Raw genomic sequence first — 17,983 nt, 5'->3', positions numbered from 1 at the left:
TACAAGGGGTAGTAGTAATATTTAAAAACATTTAATATGTTTTTGGTGTGACACAGAGGCTCACGCCTGTAATTCCAGTACTTTGGGAGGCCGAGGCAGGGGGATCACCTGAGGTCAGGGGTTCAAGACCAGCCTGGTCAACCTGGTGAATCCCAGCTACTTGGGAGGCTGAGGCAGGAGAATCGCTTGAACCTGGGAGGTGGAGGTCGCAGTGAACTGAGGTCGCACCACTGCACTCTAGCCTGGGTAACAGAGTGAGACTCCATCTCAAAATATATATATATATATATATTTTTTTTTTGAGTAGCTAATAGTTTAAATAAAAACTAATCAGTGATAATTCTTTCTGAATGTCAAATGAGTTACTGTTTAAAACTGCTTCAAAATGTTAATATGATCCCCTCAATCAAAACTGATCAATTACTACATGCAAGAAGGCACTAAATTGTGTGTGCAGAGTTGGAGGGAGAGATGTGAAAGGGGCAAAATATAAATATGAAGGAATTCCCTCCTTCACACCTTTCCGGATGAGGTGGATTTGTTTATTTATTTCAAGCACAGGCTGAGCATGTGTACGCTTTCCCCAAATCAGTGCAATCTTGTTATCCTGAACACAGCATTAGAATGCTGATTTAATCATTTAAATTAACATCACATTTTTAAAAAATGAGTTAACAGTCTCGGCAGTTGCTAGCTTTAAACGACAATACGTAGCCAGTCCAACAAGTTTGACTTCATGTAGAGAAAACTGAACATTTCAAACATTTTCCTGCACCAGTGAGTTCTTAAGTTGCAAAACTGAAAAAGACCAAACTTATTCATTGAAAAGTGGATTATAAAATTAAATATCAGCATGTCTTTGAATCATAGATTCCATGCTTACCTGCTGCCACTGCTGTTGACTCTTTCCGTAAATGCCATTGTTCCCAGTCAGTGGAAAGTGGCAAGTCTGTTCATCTGAAAGAGAAACAAACAGCAGCCCGTGAACATTAGCCTGTGGGTAAATTCAGGGATACACATGACCTGTAAGAAGTTTTCCTGGAGACAGAATTCCAAGTTCTCATTTGAATTAGAAAATGGTTCTCCAATTCCCAAGTTGCATGAATAAACTATCTAGTATATATCAAAGGCCAATTGCACTTTTAACTGTGAGGCTGCTTCTCAAAGCCATTTCAGCAAGAAAACAATGTGCACAAGTTTACCATAAGGAGAAGGGGGAGGAGAAAAGGAAATACCATTCCCCTGGTGCCTACTTTGTGCCAAGCATTGTGTTAAATATAAATAAGCCCTTTGAAAAATGGCATTTCATTAATACATTATAATAAAGTTGCAAGGCAGATACTAATATCCTATTTTATAGATAAGAAAATGGAGACTCAAAATCATAAAAAAAAGAAAAAAAGAAATGTAGACTCAGTTTTAAGTAATTTGCCTAAGGTCACAGGTTGTGTCAGCATCCTCACTAGAATTAAAAGGAAGAAAAGTTAAGAGTGTCAAGTATGCAAGAGAAAAGAAATCAACAGGTCATTCTCACAGGAGAATGCAACACTTAACAAGAAAAGTGGGTCCTGGTAACAATCAATCTTAAGATTTTACTTCCACTCATTAAAGGTACTTAATCAAAACAAAACTCAAATAAAACAACTACTGAGCATTCTTTCAAAACAAGACTGAATTTGGGGGAAAAATTAGTATCCAATCTGGGCAGATAGTCTTGCTACTATCTTGTGTAACTCTGGAAACAACCCCTCATGGTTAACACTGTCTACAGCTGTTTCCTTTTCCCTCTCTAGTGAGTATTTATAAATTGACTACACTTATCCTAACTTGTATTAAATAGTTTGTTTTACTTTTCAAACATCCTTAAGGCAAAGGTATGTTACTAAATTATCTTAGTACAGACTCGACAAACCATTTGATACAAATGGAAACACACATTAAATTTGTAATCATTTTAACTTACCTCTGTTTAAGAGGCTGTTACAATTTTGGCTGAGGTTGAAACACTGAATATAGTCCTTGATAGCTCTATTCTTACTCCTGATAAGGTCTTTTATCTCCCTCTCCATGGAATTTAAATTGCTGACTTGCTAACTACAATGTTTCCATACTAGCAGACATAATTTGTCACTCTATCTCCTCTCTCAAAAGATTGCAGCATGGATGTTGCAAATATTCTAGTTAACTCACACTAGCAGAGATCTACTTTTCAGGGTCAAACATGTGTCACTCCTCTGACCAGCAATAGTGGCCCCCTAGGCAAGTTTTCTCAATTCTCCAACTCAATCCCCACTCTTCTCCCTCCCCTTCCCTCACCACTTACTATCGCTCACTTTCTCCTTTTTCTCTTTCTCTGCATTCCTCGCTCTACCCCTGCCTTCGCTGCTCACACTTTCTCTCTCTTGACTTGCAGGGCTGGCACACAGTAAGTGATCAATAAAACACTATTGCATTCCTGTTGGCATTATTCTTCATAACACCTCTGTAGAGGCACCTGAAGAGTCCCTGATGGCAGTTCCTCACATGACCCTCCCAATGAAGATGCTCAACCTGCTTGCAACCCAATAGCACCCACCCCTAGGGCTCTTTGGTGGACAATGATAACAGTAGGAAAGGAGACAGGTTGGGCTGTTGGGTGGCTATCAATCTGAGAGGGGTCCTGAGTTCACTTGTTTGTTCACTGACTGACAGAACCAACAAATGTATCCTGAGTATCTGCTCTAAGCCAGGTACTAAGAAAAAAAGAGTGGGCCGGATGTGGTGGCTCAATCCTGTAATCCCAGCACTTTGGGAGGCCAGGGTGGGCTGAATGCTTGCGCTCAGGAGTTCAAGACCAGCCTGGGCAACATGACAAGACCCCGTCTCTGCTAAAATTAAAAATAAATGGCCAGGTGTGGTGGTGCATGCCTGTGGTCCCAGCTACTCTACTCAGGAGGCTGAGGTGGGAGGATTGCTTGAGTAGGGATGCAGATGGGAGGGGTGATGTAGGTTGCAGTGAGCTAAGATTGTACCACTGCCCTCCAGCCTGGGTAACACAGCAAGGCCCTGTCTCAAAAAACATAAAAAATAAATAGAGTGAAGAAAAGACTCTTGCTACCACTGAGCTTACATACTACAGAAGGTAAGCAAAGACACATTCAGTAAAATAGATAGATGTTAGAAAAGCAAAATGGGAGCATAGAGTGCAGAGAGGAATCAAGGTAGGGTACTATAGTTTTATGTAGGGTGGTCAGAGAACACAACATTTGAGCAAAGACTTAAAGTGAGGAGCAAGCCATGGAGTTCTGTAATGAAAAAGGGTCCTCGAGACTGACAAGTAGAAGACTGAAGGAGTGAGCAACGCCCTAGGTCTCACCGCTCAGGAGCACTACAGATTCTCGGGTAGGTGAATGGGGTTCAAAGTGAGAGAGACCATAGCTTCTGAGGAATCGAGCCCCTGGACACAGCCAGGGACCTATCTGTGCAACTAAAATGCTTAACTTCGCGAGAGGCTTGATCTTTCCCCACAGAGGGAGAGAGGGGCAGGAAGGCTGCATCATGAGATTACTGACTGATATCTCAGTTGTGTCTCACAACAAAGACCAAAGTCAGCCTAAGCAAGGCTGTTGAGGGTGATGTGTGATTTCCACAGCTGTATGAAGAGCCCAGATACACACTACGATACGTTATGAATGTTAGGTTATGTTAGGTTCAAATGGTGGCCTACTATAGTCAGGAAATTATTATTCTAAACCACCAAGAAAGGAATTTAGTGTATGCTTCAATTTAGCAATTCTCCTTTAAGGAATCATTCCTTAAAATACAGTCACATGTGTACAAGGAGGTATGTGCAATAAAATATTGCTTGTAAGAGTAAGAAAACTGGTAACAACCTAATACATATCATTTTAAAAATGGCTAATTATGATACATCATAATGAGATGCCTTAAAACATCAAAAAGAACTACATAGGTTTATCTAAGCAAGATCTAAATAAAATGTACAATATGAGCCAAGTTTTTTGTTTGTTTGTTTAATGCTTTATTATTAAGTTTATGCATACACACACAGTTTGGAATAGCATATACCAAACTGTTAATAGTAGTTTTCCGGAAAGCGAAGAGATTTGGTGAAGGGGCCAGAGCAGGAGATGTAAAAGGGCATCTTCACTTTTTATTCTGTTATGATATCAATCTTTCAATATAATCCTCCACGGGCCAAGCATGGTGGCTCATGCCTGTAATCCCAACACTTTGGGAGACCGAGGTAGGAGGACTGCTTAAGTTCAGGATCAGCCCTCGCAAGGTACTGACATCTTGTCTCTACAAAAAATAGAAAAATTAGCTGGGCATGGTGGCACATGCCTGTAGTCCTAGCTACTGAGGAGGCTGAGGCAGGAGGATAGGTTGAGCCCAGGAAGGAGGAAGCTGCAGTGAACTGTGATCTGTGCCACTGCACTGCAACCTGGGTAACAAAGCAAGACTGTCTTATTAAAAAAAAAAAAAAAAAAAAAAAATTGGGAAAGGCTGGGCAAGGTGGCACAGGTCTGCGGTCCCAGCTACTCAAAAGGCTGAGGTGAGAGGGTAGCTCGAACCCAGGAGGTGGAGGCTACAGTGAGCTGTGATCATACCACTGCACTTCAGCCTGTGTGAAAGAGCAAGGCCCTGCCTCAAAAAAAAAAAAAAAAAAAGAAAAGAAAAGAAAAGAAAAGAAAATAGGGAAGATACTAACTTGGCTCTATTTAAAAACAGCATAGTGCTGTACAGCAGAAAGAAGCTAGGCTCAAGTGAGCTGCATGATCGCCTTGGACAAGTTAAGCCTCCATGCCCCTACGTGTAAAACGGAGAGCTTGCTACCTAGAGTAACAGAGAAGCATATATCATATCACCAAGCTAAAATACCTAGCACACTGACACATCGTAGCAGCTATATCCACATTAAATTTTATGTGATGCAAACTTTCTTTCATTTTGGAATGTTCCATGGCAGGAATGTACGTTACTATCTAAGTGACCCTTCTATAGTCCTCCTTCTCTTGCTTACCAAATTTATTCAGAAATTAAAGTGTCATGTGTATCAAACTGCTTTTCTTCCCCAAATAAACAATTCACAATTCAAGAGTGTGTATACACATATATGTGTGAGTATATACACATATATGTAAGTTTTATGGACACTCACACCACATACATATAGAGAGAGAAAAAAAGAGAGAAGATGAATATAAAAAGTGACTCAAGATGTTTTCAAATACTCTGTTCACTTAGGTCATTAAGTGCTTCCAAACCTAGTACACTCTGGGGAACCTACTCTCGAGAGTCTTTATGACATGCTGGTAGAAGATCCGCTTTGCAACCAGCTATAAGACCTCCAGGCCAGGTACGGTGGCTCACGCCTGTAATCCCAGCTCTTTGGGAGACCAAGGCTGGCAAATCACGAGGTCAAGAGATTGAGACCATCCTGGTTAACACGGTGAAACTCTGTCTCTATTAAAAATACAAAAAAAATTTAGCCAGGTGTGGCGTTGGGCGCCTGTAGTTCTAGCTACTCGGGGGGGTGAGACAGGAGAATGGCACGAACCTATGAGATGCAGCTTGCAGTGAGTGGAGTCCACTGCACTCCATTCTGAGTGACAAAGCGAGACTCTTGTCAAAAAAAAAAAAAAAAAAACCTCGAGAAAATTATTCTTCTTCTCTAAGGCCTCAGCTTTCTCATCAGTAATATACGGTTTCATGGGATTGTTGTCGGGTAACGTAAAATAATATTTGTAAAAGTCTTAGCACAATGACTGGCTCATGGTAAACATTCAATAAATGGTAGTAGTTGTTTTAGTTATTTTTTTTGGCTGGCCAAACCATGTGCTGCCGCAACTCCATACACTAGGGAAGCTTTCTTTCTTTCTTTTCTTTTCTTTCTTTCTTTCTTTCTTTCTTTCTTCCTTCCTTCCTTCCTTTCCTTCCCTTCCTTCCTTCCTCCTTCCCTCCTTCCCTCTCTTTCTTTCTTTCTCCTTCCTTCCTTCCTTCCTTCCTTCCTTCCTTCCTTCCTTCCTTCCTTCCTTCCCTCCCTCCCTCCCTCCCTCCCTCCTCCCTCTCTCTCTCTCTCTCTCTTTCTTTCTTTCTTTCTAACAGAGTCTTGCTCTGTCACCCAGGCTGGAATGCAGTGGCACAGTCATGGCTCACTACAACCTCCACCTTCTGAGCCCAAGCAAACTTCCCACCTCAGCCTTCAGAGTAACTGGGACTACAGATGTGTGCCACCATGCCCGGCTAATTTTTTTTTTTTTTTTTAAGGCAGAGTTTCACTCTTGTTGCCCAGGCTGGGGTGCAATGGCACGATCTTGGCTCACCACAACCTATGCTTCGGGGTTCAAGCGATTCTCCTGCCTCAGCCTCTCGACTACCTGGAATTACAGGCATGTACCATTATGCCCAGCTGATTTTTTTGTATTTTTAGTAGAGACAGGGTTTCTCCATGTTGGTCAGGCTGGTCTCAAACTCCCGACCTCAGGTGATCTGCCCTCCCAGAGTGCTGGGATTACAGGCATGAGCCACCGCACCTGGCTAATTTTTGTATTTTTGTAGAGACAGGAGTTTGCCATGTTGTCCAGGCTGGTCCCGAAAATGCTGGTATTACAGGTGTGAGCAACTGTGCCCAGCCTGTGAACCTTTCAACTGGACAAACAGAGCAAGTAGTTCCCCAGTCCCAGGACCACAATCTAGTTTCCAAAGGAGAATATGAGAAAAATTACTCTGTCCAGAGACCAGAGGCCTGTAAGCTGGTTAGTCCCTCGTCATTTATACTTCTCCTTTACCCAGGAATAACAGTCTCTTGGTAATAGGCAATGTGTCAGGGATAAGTCATGGGTCATACATTCTGTTTTAGTCTGATTCTCTAGAACTCTACTCCAAGTAGAGAGATCTACCCCCTGGGAGAGATTATAATCTCCCAGGACCCCAAACTGATCTGATTATCTACAGTTCCTCTAGGCTCTCAATACGTATGGACCTCACAAGCTCAGAAATCCATAAAGGAATACAATTTCCCCAACTATCTCTTCTCCACTTTGAAGTTTTGTTCAGTGGGGTTCTGGAGCTACCCTACACTCAAGTACACATCCCACATGTTGTTGGCTCCCTCTGATCATTAGGCACTCAGCTCAATGACACATTCTCAGAGAGGCCTTCACTGACTCTCAAAGGTAATGTAACAATGCTGTCCCTCAAGGACTCTCTCCAGCCGTAATGGAGTAGAGTACTCTCTTCTCCATATGAGTACTCTCTACTCCATTATGCTTACTATATGGGTTAGGAATGTGTTTAGCTGCAAGTAACAACTTTTTAAATTAATAGAAGTTTATGTTTCTCCTATAGAAAGTCTAGAAGAGGGTGGCTACTTGGCATGCTGTTAGCTATGCAATGAGGGCATCAGGAACTCTGACTTTTTCTGCTCTGCCTATTTAGCATGTTGTCTTTATGCTTGTCATGGTACATCTTATAAACAAGATATCTCATTCACATTCAAGGCATGAAGAGGAGAAGAGGAAGGTGCAGCTCTGCCTGACATATTTGTCTATTTTTGTCAGAAAAGGAAAATCCTTCCCAAAAATCTTGACTAAGAAAAAAACCAGAACTAGGTCACCTGGGCTCTTCTAGCTTTAAAGGAAGCAGGTAAATCAAGATACAAACTGTCACCACTGGCTGAGAACAAACATGATCTATTACCCAAGACTGGACAAATGTAGTCTCTTAGCAATTAAAGTTCTCTTAGTGACAACAAGAACCAACAGGAATGGCTACTGAGGAGAAAAATAGCAGTGCTGGCCACACTTCTATTTTTTCATAGTACTTACTACTAGATGGAGTTAACTTATGCTACATAAATAAATAAATAAATGTTTATTGCTTATCTGTGACTCATTGCTTATCTGGACAAATGAGTCACCTGATTCTGTGTAACCATAAAGAAGCTGGGAAACACAGAAAAGCACATGAATATTGGTAGAAAATGTCTCTGCCTCATTCCCTGTGGGCTGGCAAAATATCGTACAAGGCATTGTCCTCATTTCAGAATTTGGACCCTTACAAAAGTTTCTTGGAACAAACTCAGAGTTTGCAATTTATTCAAAGTAAACCAATTACTTCATCTTATGAGACAATATTTACCATAAAAAAAAAAAAGACTGAGAACACAATCTCTTCCTTCAGGAATAATAATAGCAAACATTTATGTAGCACTTACTATGCTCTGCTCCAAGAACTTGCCAGATCTTAGTCCCTTTAATCTGTTCAAGTACTCAATAAAGGAGATACTGCTATACTGCTCGCTCCATTTTATAAGGAAAAAAAAACAACGGAGGATTGGAAAGGTGTTGGGAGACAATTTCTCCATGGGTCTGTGGTATTTGTGCATATTTTTACAAGCAGAGGCATCAATTTTCTTTGTTTTGTTTCAGATTATCTTTTTCGAGACAGGGTCTTGCTCTGTTGCCCAGGCTGGAGTACAGTGGAAGGATCTCAGCTCACTACAGCCTAGGTCAAGGCTCAAGCAATCCTCCCGCCTCAGTCTCCTGAGTAGCTGGGACTACAGGCATGCAACACCATGCCTAGCTATTTTTTATTTTATTTATTTATTTATTTATGAGACAGAGTCTTGCTCTGTTGCCCACGCTGGAGTGCAATGGCATGATCTTGGCTCACTGCAACCTCCACCCCCAAAATTCTCCTGCCTCAGCCTCCCGAGTAGCAGGGATTACAGGCACGTGCTACCACGCTGGGCTAATTTTTGTATTTTTAGTAGAGACAGGGTTTCGCCATGTTGGCCAGGCTGGTCTCAATCCTGACTTCAATGATCCACCCGCCTTGGCCTCCCAAAGTGCTGGGATTATAGGCGTGAGCCACCGTGGCCAGCCCACCTGGCTATTTTTTTTTTTAATTTTTGTGGAGATGAGATCTCACTATGTTGCTCAGGCTAGTCTCAAACTCATGAGCTCATGCAATCCTCCCACATCATCCTACCAAAGTGCTGTGATTACAGGCATGAGCCACTGCACCCGGCTGTTCCAAATTATCTTTAAAGATGTTTGTATGGTGAATAGCCTTGGAAAGTAGGGACAGTGTCCTACCACTAAGGGCAGCATGTTTACTATGCAGTATAATCAAGATAAAACTCTCCCTTCACAGGTTTTGTTTGTTTTGAAACGGAGTCACGTTCTGTCACCCAGGCTGGAGTGCGGTGGCACAATCTCGATCTCTGCTCACTGCAACCTCTGCTGCCCGGTTCAAGCAATTCTCCTCCCTCAGCCTCCCGAGTAGCTGGGATTACAGGTGTCCACCACAATACCCGGCTAATTTTTGTATTTTTAGTAGAGACAGGGTTTCATCATGTTGGCTAAGCTGGTCTCAAACTCTTGACCTCAAGTGATCCACCCACCTTAGCCTTCCAAAGTGCTGGGATTAGAGGCATGAGCCACCATGCCCACCCAGCCCCTACCTTCACGGGTTCTAATGATTAGGGAAAAAAAACAACAAGAAGATAAAATCTCCCTGTGAAGAGCAAATATGCTTACTGACAATTATAAAAGACTAGGGAGGCCAGGTGCAGCAGCTCACATCTGTAATCCCGGCACTTTGGGAGGCTGAGGCGGGTGGGTCATCTGAGGTAAGGAGTTCAAGACTAGCATGGCCAACGTGGTGAAACCTCCTCTCTACTAAAATTACAAAAATTAGGTGGGCGTGGTGGCACATGCCTGTGATCCCAGCTATTCGAGTGGCTGAGGCAGGAGAACTGCTTAAACCTGGGAGGCTAAGGTTGCAGTGAGACGAGACTGCACCACTGCACTCCAGGCTGGGCAACAGAGTGAGACACTGTCTCACACACACAAAAAAAGATTAGGATTCCCTAAACTCAGGATTCCCTTCCTGTTAATGCAACCCACTGTTTTTGCATGTGTCACTTGGCTCTCTTCCTCTCTTCACATAACCCTTTGGAAAATGGGGGCTTAGGAAACCAGAGTAAGAAAATGTTGATATTCTGGCTGCAGCTATCTTGATGAGTGATACAGTCATTCATTCCTCTCTAACCCAGGGGTCTGTGAAACTGTGGCAGGTTAGTTCGCTTGAGAGTAGGGTAAAATCTCAGACTTCACAAGTGTTGTTGCTGTTGTTTAAAGAAGGGGTCTCACTTTGTTGTCCAGGCTAGTCTCAAATTTCCTGGGCTCAAATGACCCTTTTGCCTCCGCCTCCCAAAGTGCTAGAATTACAGGCATAAGCAGCAGTGCTCGGTCAGCCTTCATAGTTCTTGAAAAAAAGTAATTTGCCTAAGGTCTGACAGCTTTGTAGGTAGCAATCCAAGATTCAAACCCAAGCTGTCTGACTCAGAAACCTTTTTAAACTCTCCGCTATACCACAGTGGTTCTCAAAGTGTTGTTCTAGAAATAACAGCATCAATATCAGCCGCGAACACGTTACACATGCAAATTCTTGGGCATTACCCTAGACCTGCTGGATCAGAAACTCGGGGGATGGGTAAGAGGAGCACATCTGTGTTTTCACAAGCCTTTCAGGAGTACATTATAGGTCTGAGAACTACTGCCAGACTGCACATATTCACTGTATCTATAAGAGAGGAGGAAATGGTATGAGTATGTCCTGATTTACACAGGGATATGCTCTCAAAAATTTATAAACTGAGCTTTCACAAGTTGAATAATAGTTTTCAAGCACTAAGGCAGCTAGTCTGTAATGCCCTGTATTTAATTTTTAGAAAGGTAAGGATTCTTATCTAGTGCAAATAAGCACCACGTGTCTGTTAAATAGGTTTGCATAATTTTTTCCTTTGGAGGCACAAATGTTCAAAATCCTAAATGAAAATACTTGTTTTTATTCCCATAATGACCAGAAAGAATTACTTACCCAAGGAGAAACACTATTTATATTTTAGAGTCAAGCTGTAATTCTTGAAAAACAGGAAACCACACATCAACATAGCCAACACAGTGTACCATAGTAGAAAGGGCACCAGGCTTTGAGTCACAGAGTCAAGTCACTTAACTTCTTCAACTCAATTTCCTGATTTTAAAATGGAAAATGAATTCCAATTTCAGAGTCACAATTAGGCTTAAATGATTACGCCATGTGAAAGCTGTTGGTAAACAGTAAAGTGCCAATATAAGTTCCATCGGCACAGGCCCTTTTTCTTTCTTCATCATGTTACCATCACAATTTCTCCAACGCTTAGGATACTGTCTGCCTCACAGAAGCTACTCAATACTTACACGGTATTAGGAATGAATATGAGATATTATATTAATGATGTAATTGACTCCTTCAGGCATTATTTGTCATAATAATCTCAGTCTTTTAATAGGAAAAAGTCACTCTAGCAAGAAATCCTTAGTCATGTTTAAAATGGGCCAGATAATTTAAGAAAATCAGCTGATTTTCTTACCTTCGGGAATACTACTGAAGTTCTGTCCTAAGGCATACAACAAAAACTCCTATTAGCAACCCTGATGACCTTGGGGGTCTCATGGTGTCAAGTCTATAACAATCTGTTGCCCAGATATAAACAATCAGGAATAATGGATGTGTACCTACAAAGAGCCACATATTTCACATTTATTTTCATGCTGTGGCAGAATGTTAATAAATGGATTACAGAGTTTATGTAATCGATTTTAAAATCTAAGATCCAAATCAACAATATTAAATAAGCTTCTACTGTGTATTAAAAAAAAGAGACTACTAGAAAGCAACTGCCAATTAAACATCACTTGGGAAGAGAAACCATTGTTGAATTTATTATTTAATGAGGAAAATATCACTTATGAAACTCTGTATACTTATGGTAAATACAGTTCCTTTTTTCCTTTTCCTTTTTTTTAATTTTACTTTATTTTTTTTTTTTGAGATGGAGTCTTGCTCTGTGGCCCAGACTGGAGTGCAGTGGCATGATCTTGGCTCACTGCAACCTCTGCCTCCTGGGTTCAAGTGACTTTCCTGCCTTAGCCTCCCAAGTAGGTGGAATTACAGGAGCACACCATCATGCCCAGCTAATTTTTGTATTTTCAGCAGAGACAGGGTTTCGCCATGTTGGTCAGGCTGGTCTCGAACCCCTGACCTCAAGTGATCCACCCGCCTTGGCCTCCCAAAATGCTGGGATTACAGGCATGAGCCACTGCGCCCAGCCCCAATGAGGTTCCTTAATTTGCACTCTCTCCAACATACTTTCTCAATCTCCCCCAAAATTAGTTAATGGTCTAGAGCCCTGAAATAAAGGAACTTTGGGCCCACAAATTATAGAATTGAACATAGAACTCTATCAGCTTTTCAAAAAAATATTGAAAACAAGTTTACCCTTTCTAAGCTCAATTTTTTCACCCCTCTTTTCAACTTTCAAGGCAATATGAAACTTCAACTAAACAATTACCTGGCTAAAATGACTTGTAGGCCAGGCATGGTGACTTCCACCTGTAATCTCAGCACTTGGGGAGGCAAAAGTGGGAGGACTGCTTGAGCCAGGAGTTCCAAGACCCACCTGGGTAACGTAGGGAGACCCTCCTCCCCACCCCAATCCATCTCTACCAAAAGATTTTTTAAATTAGCCGGGCATGGTGACACATGCTTGTAATCCCAGCTATTTGGGAGGCTGAGGAGGGAGGATCCCATGAGCCCAGGAGTTGGAGGTTGCAGTGAGCTATGATAGTGCCACTGCACTCCAGCCTAGGTGACAGAGTAAGAACCTGTCTCAAAAATAAATAAAGTGACTTGTAGAGGTGTCTGATAAAGACGTAACTCATATATATGTATTTTAATTGAATAGTCTCTTCCAAATTTAATCCAAAATCTAATTAAGCAAGTATCTCAGTCAATTAAAAAAGTAACTTTCACCTCAACCAGCTCTGCGAAATTCAGTTAAACCAGAGAGGAAACAGAAGAGACAGCTAGTTTTGACATGGTCTTATTACCCTATAGCAGATTAGTGATTCTGGTGGCAAAAAATGCATGCCTGTTATGCATGTAGGAGAAAGCAATGTTTAAAATGGCCTGGACTTTTGTCATAAATTTTCAATCTCTAAATGATCTTTGTATGCTAATTTAACACACTGTTATTCTTCAAAATTATATTTTTGCAAAGTTGAAGAGTTAAGCAAATGCCAAAGACACAAATTCAATTGTTACAGTGAATGAATAAGGCAGATTAATATTTAACAGTTCATTTTCTTGCAGGTGGAAAGCAAAGAATTCACAGCAGCATACCTGCAAGTCCCACATCTCCAGCCTCATCATCCTTGTAAGTTATATTTGAAAAAAGAAAAGTCTCCAATATCTAAACTCATTTTCCCCAAAAGTCCCACTCTTCAATCTCTACTTGTCTCAAAGTGACCAAATCTATCCCAAATTATTTCCTTGGTTCTCTCCGTCCAATGAGTTTCTCTAGTTTTACGTACTACTTAGGTATTCTCTTGCTTTCTCTCCTCGTCTCCCCTTGAATCGTTTTCCTTTAGTTCTCACCACTGTTTTTCTGCATATTTATCTTCAAATATTCAAGTACAATACTTTCCAACATCCACAAGAGACAACACCTTGAAATTAAAGCAGGCAAACCATCCAGAGTTTTCCATTCTCCTGTGAATCTACTTCCAGAATATCCACTCAAGGAATCCTTCCCACTAAAGATGAAAGGCGAGCTAAGGAAATACATTAGACAGAGGAAGTAAACATTGAAACAGGGCCATGCCTAGGTGTTCTTCAGTCCCAGAGAAATAAACCTAGACTCTTGGGTCCAAAGGTCTTTTTTGTGACTTTTATCCCCACCCAGAGGCCGACACCACGCAGGTCTGAGAGAAGTATCCCACGGCCACCTACCTTCTACACACACCGCATGACCTTGCTCTGAAATAATCTTGCACAAGCCAAATTCTCCACGCCTCTCAGACTCCTACCTAATGTTCCTGTGCCTCAGTTTCTGAGCTCTTCTCACTTTGCAACTGTCCCAGGGAACACTGGGTCTTCGCCTTAATTTACAGGTTTGCACTGAAGGTTTTAAATCAGTCTGGTTTCCCCGTCACACCCCACAACGTGCACGAAGAGGGGGTTAAAATTATCTCCGCTCTACCCTTAAATAAAACAAATCACTTGGCTGCAAGGCCTTTCCCCCAACAGAGACTGGTTCACAGGAGATTCGGACACATCTCCACCTCCAAAGCCAAGTGCCTTCCCGGGATGATTTGCATAACAATATGCGGGTCCTGGTGGTGGAGAAGCTCCGGGAAAACTATCAGGACGGTAACGAACCGCCCGCAGGCCCGTCGCAGCTCCATTAATGTAACTACCATCACACTAAGGTAACGTGTGATTCACACTCTCCACCTTCTCTCCCCTCTCATTCCCCGGCTCCGGCGCTCGCACTGTCGGAGGGTGGGGGTGCGACGGTCACAGAGGATGGGACACCCGAAGGAAAAAAGCATTATCAGGAGAAATTAGCCAGTCCCACACTCTGAAGACGCCTCTCCCTCTGTCCCAGAAGTAAGTCTCAGAATGTGGCTCCAACTCCTCCCCGAAGACTACGGACCACCGACACACATCTCCCTCCTGCTCTCAGTGAGACGCGACGGGAGGCCCTCATCTCTCTCCACGACAGGCACAGGGGAGGGTCCCGGGGTGCAGGAGAGAAGAATCCCGCTTTTCCCCGCCCCTCCCCCCTAGAAACTTCTGGGACTCATTACGCAACTCAGGGAGCAGGTCCCAACAACGGGACAGCTCTCCACAAAACGCGGGGTGCACAGGCAAACGTCTGATTTGGGGGCTGGGGGTGAGGAAGGAGCATGAGTATCTTCCCGTGTCCCCGTCCCGTTTTTCTACGCGCTACCTGCCGCGGGATCGCAAGTAGGGCAGTGAGAGCTCTGCGCCCTCGCCCGTTCTCCCCGAAGGCTCCCTCCGGAAAAGTGGGAACGCCAGCGACTTGAGTCAGCTTGCTGGGAAGCCGGCAGAGAGGCGGGGAGAGCCTAGGCTTCCGAGAAGTCCGCGGCGGCGGCGTCGGGGGCCAGGCGGACCGACCCCCAGTCCTGGGGGGCGCAGGGCTGCGCTCACCTTCCAGACCCTTCCGTCCTCTAGTCCCGGGTCGGGCGCCCTCGTCACCTCCGCCCTCCCCTGACCTGTTGCGGTGGGAAGGGGCGCGAGTGCAGACAACGCAAAGGAGCGCGTCCTGCCGGGGCTCGGCTGCGGAACCGCAGAGGAAAGGGTGCAGCTGCGGCCCCAACGCGCGCAGGCGGCGGCCGAGTGCGCAGGGGCCGCGCGCGCCCGTCGCTCGCTAGCAGGCTGGGAAGCTCCGCGCGCCGGCCGCCCGGGCGCCCCGAGGCCACGCCCTCCGCGCGAGGCCCCGCCCCTCACCGCGCCCCCACCTTCTCCCGAGCGGCGGTACCGGGTTCCGCCCCGACCCGCGCCCTCTAGCTGGCGCCACCCAAGCGGCAAGGGACGTCGCGGCCCTCCCGGGATTGGTGGGAGGATCGTGGGGGAGCGGCAGCTCAGGACGGAATACGGCAGTGACCGCCCCGGTCGCGAGGGTGACCCTGCCCCGGGTTGCTGTGGGGGCGCAAGAACCCTTTCACTTTACGGCGAGATTAAGCTCAGGGTCAAGTTCTGAGCAAAAAGTGTCAAGGAGCCCTTTTGCAGCCTCCTGTACTATTGAAACAGATTGTGTGCCCTTTAAAGGAGATAATAACTAACATCTGGGGAGGGCTTTACAATTTAGAAAAGGCCTTTCACACACAGGCCTGTTTTATCTTCACAACAATCTTATAAAACAGATACATTGTTCCCATTTCCCAAATAATGAAACCGAAGCTGAAAAGTAAGTATTGTGCTCAGTGTCACAAGCTACTAAGTGGCATGGGAAACCAGGTCTCCTGAATCTAGCCTCCGGGTTTCTGCCCTCCACCAGCCCAACCTCAGAAAATTCTAATAGGTTCAGGGGGCTTTGGCAAATAGACCGTTGGGAAGAAGGGGAAACTTCAGGTCTAGTTAAGTCGCTGCCTGATTCCTGTTCCTGTTGTGAACATACCAAGGAAAGCAACAGGCTGTCTTCATTGTGTGGTTGCACCTTCCTTCCTGAAAGGGACGCAGAAAGATTACATCAAATGGCCCAGATGATATTTCACCTCCAATATTTTATAGTTTAAAATGGGTGAAATTATTTGGATGGAGAAAAGCACCTTACTTAAATTCAGTTTGATGTGTAATGTAAATTGGTATAATGTATGAAAATAAGCCCCTCCCTGCCTTCTGTTCTTTCCTTTTTAATTTTGTCTCTACTGCTCTGCTCCTCAACTCTTTTATTGTCCACATAATTGAAAACCTAATTGATGGATATTTGCAATTCCAAATTAAACCTTTGGCTACTTGACTTAATTTTCCGTGGATTGTTTTCCAAAATATAACTCTTCACCCTACTCCATATCCTCCTATCGGGAGATTGGTTTACCTAGACAGATAAAATAATTAAGGTGTCCCTGATGAAACCTGGTGGTGTATCTATCTAGGATGAAAGTTTTGGTCATCCCTGAGCAGGATGGGACAGGAGTCACCTCTTACAAAGTGTTTGTGCGCCTTTTAAAGGTTTCTAACAGAGACTGATCTCTATTCTAATCAATAACAAATATTTTAACGTTTTTGCTATATAATGAATACATTTCATTGTGAAACATGTATAAACATGGTAATATATCATAATCTGAAAACTTTTACCGCTTCTATCTAAAATGTTTTCCTTTTTTGTGTTCTTTTTGTACCATCCCATAGTATCTCCTATAGGGCTCTTCAAACTGTGGTCAACTTAGTAAATGATGTTGACAGTGGAAGTGTGATAATTTTATTTTCCTGCCTTTGGAATTGAAGAATGTAATTTTGCAAAAATTTTGTTGAAGATGATGTAACTTTGGTTCAGAGAGTAGCTCATTCCATTTACATCAATATTCTTAAGGCAGTGTGCTAGGTGACAAGCCATACTGATGACAAAGACAGAGCTCCTATTTTCATGACATTCCAGTGTGGTGGCAGAAACAAGCAAATAAATAAGTAATCCCAATACACATTTCTATTGATTTATTTCCTGAATGGTGACTGGCTATTTAAAAAGACTAAATCAAATTAATTTTCTCATAATGAATAAAAAAGGATAGTCATGCCAGTGAGTTGTTATTATTTTTTAAAATGCCTGTCTCTCTTCTGCGGGTCACTTTATAAAAATAGTCAATAAGAAGGCTATTTTAAAAAGTGATTACACTATATCTACGTTAAAAATTTTTTTGTATCTACTTTTTAAATTTCAGACATAAACAAAAGGAGAGTAATTATGTAATGGAGTTGCACATATTTAGCTTTGTTAGCTACACTTTCCTCCATCATCTTCCTAACAGGAATTCTTAAATTACATTTTTAGCACACTCAGTGAAATTCCAGCACTTTCTTAATTTTGACAACCTAGTCTCATACATTTCAGATGATATTTCTAATAAGGTGAAGCATATTTCTGACATCGGTGCTTTTTTTTTTTTTTTTTAAACAGAACCCCCTACCCCCGAAAAAAATCTCCCTTTTAAATATGATGATGGGACTTTTTAGCTGCTGCTTCATATAAGGACTCCTAGGATATTACCTGACAATTTTCAGCCATGGTTTTACTTAAAATTTAAAAACAAATTAGTAAAACCCCTGGGACTCATAGAAGCTCACAGGATGTATTCTCAGAGCACCTAAATAGCCCATGAGGAGGGAAAACAACATTAAGATAGAGGCAGGTGAGGAATGTACCCAGCCTCACAACATGGACATCTGTTTGCTCAAGCTGACGTACTTCTAAACTCTGCAGTTGTGCAAGATCCAAGCGTTTTAAGCCAGCAGTTTAAATTATGTTCTTCCAAATGACTGCATGTATATCTCAAAGGGCATTAATTTCTTCCCCCAAAGTATATAAATGAATCTTTTTTTTTTTTTTTTTTGATGTGAA

The 17,983-nt window shown here is 42.8% G+C and overlaps 1 protein-coding gene across 6 annotated transcripts in view; it reads right to left on the bottom strand.

The window, feature by feature from the left end:
- The window catches only part of AFF1 (AF4/FMR2 family member 1), a 207,332-nt gene extending 190,956 nt beyond the window's left edge, over window positions 1-16,376 (bottom strand). For 5 of the 6 annotated variants that reach the window (XM_021938441.2, XM_031664590.1, XM_031664587.1 and 2 more), the window contains exons 1-2: window positions 15,070-16,376; window positions 884-957 (exon numbers count right to left, since the gene is read on the bottom strand). In XM_021938441.2, coding sequence (XP_021794133.2) covers window positions 884-921 — 38 coding nt within the window. In that variant the 5' untranslated portion in view covers window positions 922-957; window positions 15,070-16,376. Of the gene's footprint in view, window positions 1-883; window positions 958-15,069 lie in introns of those variants that run through there. The other variant, XM_031664596.1, reaches the window with a different exon arrangement.
- Window positions 16,377-17,983: the final 1,607 nt, after the last annotated feature.

The sequence above is a fragment of the Papio anubis genome, chromosome 3 (assembly GCF_008728515.1).
Source record: "Papio anubis isolate 15944 chromosome 3, Panubis1.0, whole genome shotgun sequence".
NCBI lineage: Eukaryota > Metazoa > Chordata > Mammalia > Primates > Cercopithecidae > Papio > Papio anubis.
Note: the sequence above shows the minus strand (reverse complement) of the source record. Positions and strands in the feature narration are given on the sequence as shown.